Here is a 5,297-nt window from a genome sequence, read left to right as displayed (position 1 = left end):
CCCCCAGACCCACTCCTCTCCCTTCCAGGTCAGCTCTGCCAGTGCTGGGGGCAGGTGGGGGCTCCCTGACGCCCTGAAGGGAATCTCCAGAGGCTGCTGCTTCTGGAGACCAGGCAAAAATGCTCCTGGGGAGGCGGAGGACACTCCAGCCAGGGTCAAGGCCGGGGTGGGCCTCCCGTAGGCATGGGCAGGGGAGTCCCAGGTGGGCTCAGGGCTTCCACTCTGGGACAGGGAGGCAGGGGCCCCTAGAGGTCAGCCTCAGAGCTCTAGACTGCAGGAAACAGGCCAGGGATCAGGTCCCATGCGGGAAAGGGGCCCTGGCTCAGGGGACAGATGCCCTGTTGGGGTGGTGAGTCCTGCCAGCAGGTGACACTTGGCCTTCCCTCTCTCTAAGGCAGAGTCCTGCTATGTGGCCGCCCCCTGCCCTCACCCCTGCTGTTTCAGAGCCTGGGAGGGGGCCGTCTGCCCTTGCAGCCCCTACCTGGTGCGGGTGCCAAGGCCCACAGCTCTGCTGGCCCTTCCACGCACGACAGAACGAGTCCTTTGTCGCCTGGATTTAGGGAGCTGTCCTATGGCTTCATGGACACTCACATACCTGCATGCCTAGGGGGACACTCTGCTCCCCAGACTCTCTGACCTCCCTCCTCCCCGCCCCCTCCCGGGAGGAACGGCCCCCAGGGATGAGTGACCCGGGCACACCTGGGTCGGGAGCGCGTCCTCAGCAAACCCTTCTCGGCCTGGGCCTCGGCTTCCTCACCGGTTCGGCCAGCCTCCTGGCCCAGTGACCAGCACAGTCTAGTCTTTTGGGAGGCCAAGATGCAGGGAAGTGGGGGTATCCGGCTGCAGGCCACTTGCCAGAGGGAAGGCGAGGAGCCTCCCCACTGCGCCTCGCCCCTGCTGCTCAGCGCCGTCCCTTCTGGTTGGGGCTGTCAACACGGCAGTATCTGGGACGCCAGTGCCCACCGCCGGCCACAGAGGCCTTTTCTGGACTAAGTCTGAGGACAAAGGCCGGGGTTCTTGGGACGGTGGGGCAGGAGCAGGCGTCTGTTCCTGCTAATGTGACAGGCTGGTATGAGCCCCGGCAGTTGGGGGACCTGGGTCCAGCCAGAGTTCTGCCCTCCCCTCCTGGGAGGAGTTCTTGGGGGTCCCTCCAGGCTGCACCTGGGAGTGACCCCCTCAGGGCTCCCATCAACCTGGCTGCTCCACACTGGCACTCAGGGAGGGGCTGGGGGCAGTGGGCTGAGAGCCAGGCCCTAGAGCCTGAAGCTGGTGCTGGCACCCTGGGCCGGGGGAGGGCAGCCTGGGGCCAGGGCCTTATTCTGGTCCCCACCGGGGCTGGTCCTTGCCACTAGGGGGCAAGAGGAGCAGTTTCCGAACCGTGGCCAATGTCGCCACCTGGTGGTCAACATGGTGAATGTAAACAGCTGAATAACGCAGGGAGGAGATGCAGAAATGCAGGAGGTGAAGGAAGCCTGGAGGTGATTTCTGGACTGAGGTCACTGGCCCAGGCAGGACGGTCACTTTGAGGGCTGCAGCAGGGCTGGCAAGGTCGGTGGGCACCCAGCCAGCCCAGTCCCTATAAGGTCAGCTTTTGCCAGCCACAGGGCTCCTGCTCTTGCTGCCCAGACAGGGCGTGGGGACACTGGGGTAAGGTGTACGCGGCCCCCGTGAGCTCTCAACTCCAGCCCCTGCAGACCCTGCCGAGGACAAAGCCCACTGCCGTGGTGCCTGACACCCTCTGCCTTGCTCCAGCCTCATCCCCAGACCAACTCCCTACCCAACACTGCTGCCAAAGCACAGCAGACGTCCCTACTCATTCACACCTCTGACCCTCTGCGTGCTTGTGGCCCCTGCCTGGAACGCCCTGTCCCCCGCTCGCTGTTTGCAACTCAGCTTCACGCCTCCTCTTCTGGGAAGCACCCTTCAGTTCCAGGTAGAACTCCTCCCTGCAGCTCACACACAATGCACCATCTTCTGTTAGCCCCTACCAGCTTATTCACCAATATCTATGCATATGGCACCTCTCCCTGGCTCACTGGGAGCCAAGGCAGGGCTGGGGGAGGGACACACTGAGGGACACAGCCGTAAACAATGGCCATAACTCAGTCTTAGAAAACAGTAAGAACAAGCTCTAGCACATCAGTGGGCGATTTCTGAGTGGCCCTTCCCTACCTAGGGCATTGTCTTTATCATAGTGACTACAACTGACCGGAGATGGCCTCTGTGCTCTCTGGGCCAGGCACTCAGGTATCTCCAAAAGGAAGGACTGGATACAGGGCTCAAGTGTTCAGGGTGTGGCTGGAGGGCTGCAGGGGCTGACAGCAGTGACACTGCAGAACTGACCCACCAGGGGAGCTGCCGCCACCTCTGAGGCTGCCGCCGCTACCGGTTCTAGAACTCACTGTGGTGACTCTGATCCAAGGGCCAGAAGGAAGAGTCAGAAAGTCACTGCACAAGCTGTGAGCCCCTCAGCACACACAGGCTGGAGAACAAGAAGCATGCTGATTGGCCAGGGCAGAAAACCTTCCTTCCCTGTGACCTCGCTTGCCATCAAAAAGGCAGATGACCTCTGCTCACTGCTAAGTCTCAAGCAAGGACACCTGACTGGCTTTGCACCCAATACCCTACCTGCCAACGTGGCTCGGAAGAATAGCTCTTAGTGCTGGTCTCTGCAGAACAGGGTGGCCTCTGAGAAGGATAGGACAGAGGGTGTGGTACTCACTGTCACGCGGATGGAGAGATGGGGTCTGGACCCAGGTCTGGGTGGCTCTGAATGAGATGGGGCACAAGGACTACTTCTACAAGGACTTCAGACCAGAAACTGACACCTGTTCAACCTTGGATGGATGCCATTCTGTTATAGATTCCAGCAGCCAAGGATAATTGTCCGAAAACAATTTATGCAGTCCCTCCTCATTTTTCTTTTTAAAAACCTTTATCTTCCTTTACATCCCTGAGTATGGCTGTAGTTTACTATGGCAAGCATATTCTACATTGCAATGTCTATTCCCGAGTAAATATCATTTTTCTCTTAGAAAGTCTCTCAGTCTGTTATTTAGAGATCGACATCTTGCATATTTCATGCTAAATTTACTATTAGGCAATTTATCATTTGTATTGCTGTTATGAATGGAAGCCTTTTCTTTTCTTCAATTGCCAGGAAGCACATGGACTAGCCAGAAAGAGACAGAGAGGAGGAAAAAGCACCCCAATGGGACAGTCATGCTGCAACCCCTTCTCCCTCTCTCCATCCTGTCAAGAGTCTGGGCAAGCATGCACATGTGCCTGTCTGTCTCTCGGGCCATCAGCGCTAGGATTTAAACCCTAGCCAACCACGCGGGTTCTGGTTCCCTTAACCACTAGGCTCCAGAGCCAGCCTGTTCTACTACATTTTCTAAATTGTTACTTGTATTGGTTTTTCAGAGTTTGTGATAGGTGTGTGCACTTACCAAAGAGAAAGAGAGTGGCAGAGACAGAGAAGAGAGTGAGAAAGCACTCTTCCCTCCCCGCAGAGGAGGCGGCCATGCTGCAATCCTTCTCCTTCATTCTCCTCTCCAGATTTGGGGCACACATGCACATACACCTACCGTGCTTCTGAAGTCACCAGGTCTAGGACTCAAACCGGGCGGTCAGCCATGTGGGATCCAGCCACCCAACCACCATCCCACCTGCTGGCTCCCTGGCACTGGTTTTTGTACTTTATCCTGTAGCCACATTATATTAAGCTCTTACCAATTCTAATAGTCTTTCAGTGGAATTTCTTAGGTTTTCTGAATGTAGCTCCAAATAAACATATGATGTAAGCACTTATAACTATTCATTTTCCTTGTTTTATTGCGTTCTCTAGAAATTCCAAAATCACTTTAAAAAGCAGTGGTGATATCATATACTAACTGTTCTTGCATCTAGGTCTGGAGTCTCTATTCTGCTCTGTGTCTGTTCTGTCTTCTTTTCCAGATTGCTTTAATTATGTGGGTATTTAATACCTGGCCGTTAATCACCCCACCACTATAGATCTAGTTCCTTAACATTTTCCTGATGGCGTTCTCGTTTTGCTCCTGCCTCAATGGCGTATCTCTAGCACTCCATCGCTCAATAAGACACAGGCTGAAAACCAGCACTTAGCATGTTTGGGAAGCTAACTGCTATTTCCTTAGAGACGTTCTGGAAATGGCTGCTTAATTTTATCAACTTTTTCCTGTAGCATCTACTCATATGAGCTTGGGGCTTTTCTCCTTCAATTTACTAACTTTAATGAATGAAGAATAAAAAGGGACATTTGTTTAGGGGTAGGGAACAGGGAAGGTCTCTCTGCTGTGTCTGTGAGGAGACCCGGTGCCTAATCACAAAGGTTAGAATCTCTTGCTTTGAGAGCAGAGACGTGAGTACAGGCGCACCTCCCAGGGTTAGCAGAGATGTGGGGCATGAGGGACCACCGCACACACCCGCCTGGACCCCCTTCATTGCTAGGAGGGAGGTGCCAAGAGGAGGGGCCAGGGGAAGGCCTTTCGTCTCCTTTTTTAAAAAATTGTTTGCCAGAGGGCGCATGCTCACCAGATAGGGAGGGAGAAGTGAGGAAGGGCCCCCCCGACACACTCACACACACACACACACACACACACCCGCCCCCGCCGAGAATGGTCATGGCATACATGCCTGGCATGTTTTTGAGACCGCCTGTCTCAAACTCCGACCAGGTCTTGGTCCGGGACTCACGTGCAGGGTGGGCCATGTGGAGTCCAGCGCCTTAACCACCAGGCCACCGCCGGCCCCCCAATGTCTCCTTTTATCTCAGGACTTCAAGGGCACTAGTGGCATTTTCGCTTTAGTGAGCAGCCTTTGGCAACTCACAAGAACGATAAGGAACCTTACCCAGCCCATCTTACAAATGAGGAAACAGGTTCAAAGACGGGTGACCCAGCAGAGCCGGGACGAGAAAGCAGCCCGGGCTGACTCCAAAGCCGGGCACTCCCGGGCACTTCCACCAGGTGGGGGTGAGAGCCAAGGGACGGAGCGGTCGGGCGGAGGGGTGCTGCAGCCGTCGGCCCCTCCCTCCAGCCCTCCCACCTTACCCAGCCCATCTTACAAATGAGGAAACAGGTTCAAAGACGGGTGACCCAGCAGAGCCGGGACGAGAAAGCAGCCCGGGCTGACTCCAAAGCCGGGCACTCCCGGGCACTTCCACCAGGTGGGGGTGAGAGCCAAGGGACGGAGCGGTCGGGCGGAGGGGTGCTGCAGCCGTCGGCCCCTCCCTCCAGCCCTCCCAACCCGGCGCGGGCCCGCCCCCCGGGGAAGGC

The 5,297-nt window shown here is 56.2% G+C and overlaps 1 protein-coding gene across 1 annotated transcript in view; it reads left to right on the top strand.

Moving 5' to 3' along the window:
* Positions 1–816: 816 nt before the first annotated feature.
* Positions 817–5,297, top strand: part of LAMC3 (laminin subunit gamma 3) — a 72,147-nt gene continuing 67,666 nt past the window's right edge. The window contains exons 1-3 of the mRNA XM_006164351.1: positions 817–919; positions 976–1,069; positions 1,753–1,933. Of these exons, the coding sequence (XP_006164413.1) occupies positions 817–919; positions 976–1,069; positions 1,753–1,933 (378 nt within the window). The remainder of the gene's footprint in view (positions 920–975; positions 1,070–1,752; positions 1,934–5,297) is intronic.

The sequence above is a fragment of the Tupaia chinensis genome, unplaced genomic scaffold (genome assembly GCF_000334495.1).
Source record: "Tupaia chinensis unplaced genomic scaffold, TupChi_1.0 Scaffold143602_1, whole genome shotgun sequence".
Classification (NCBI taxonomy): domain Eukaryota; kingdom Metazoa; phylum Chordata; class Mammalia; order Scandentia; family Tupaiidae; genus Tupaia; species Tupaia belangeri.
This window is presented reverse-complemented; position numbering and strand designations above follow the sequence as displayed.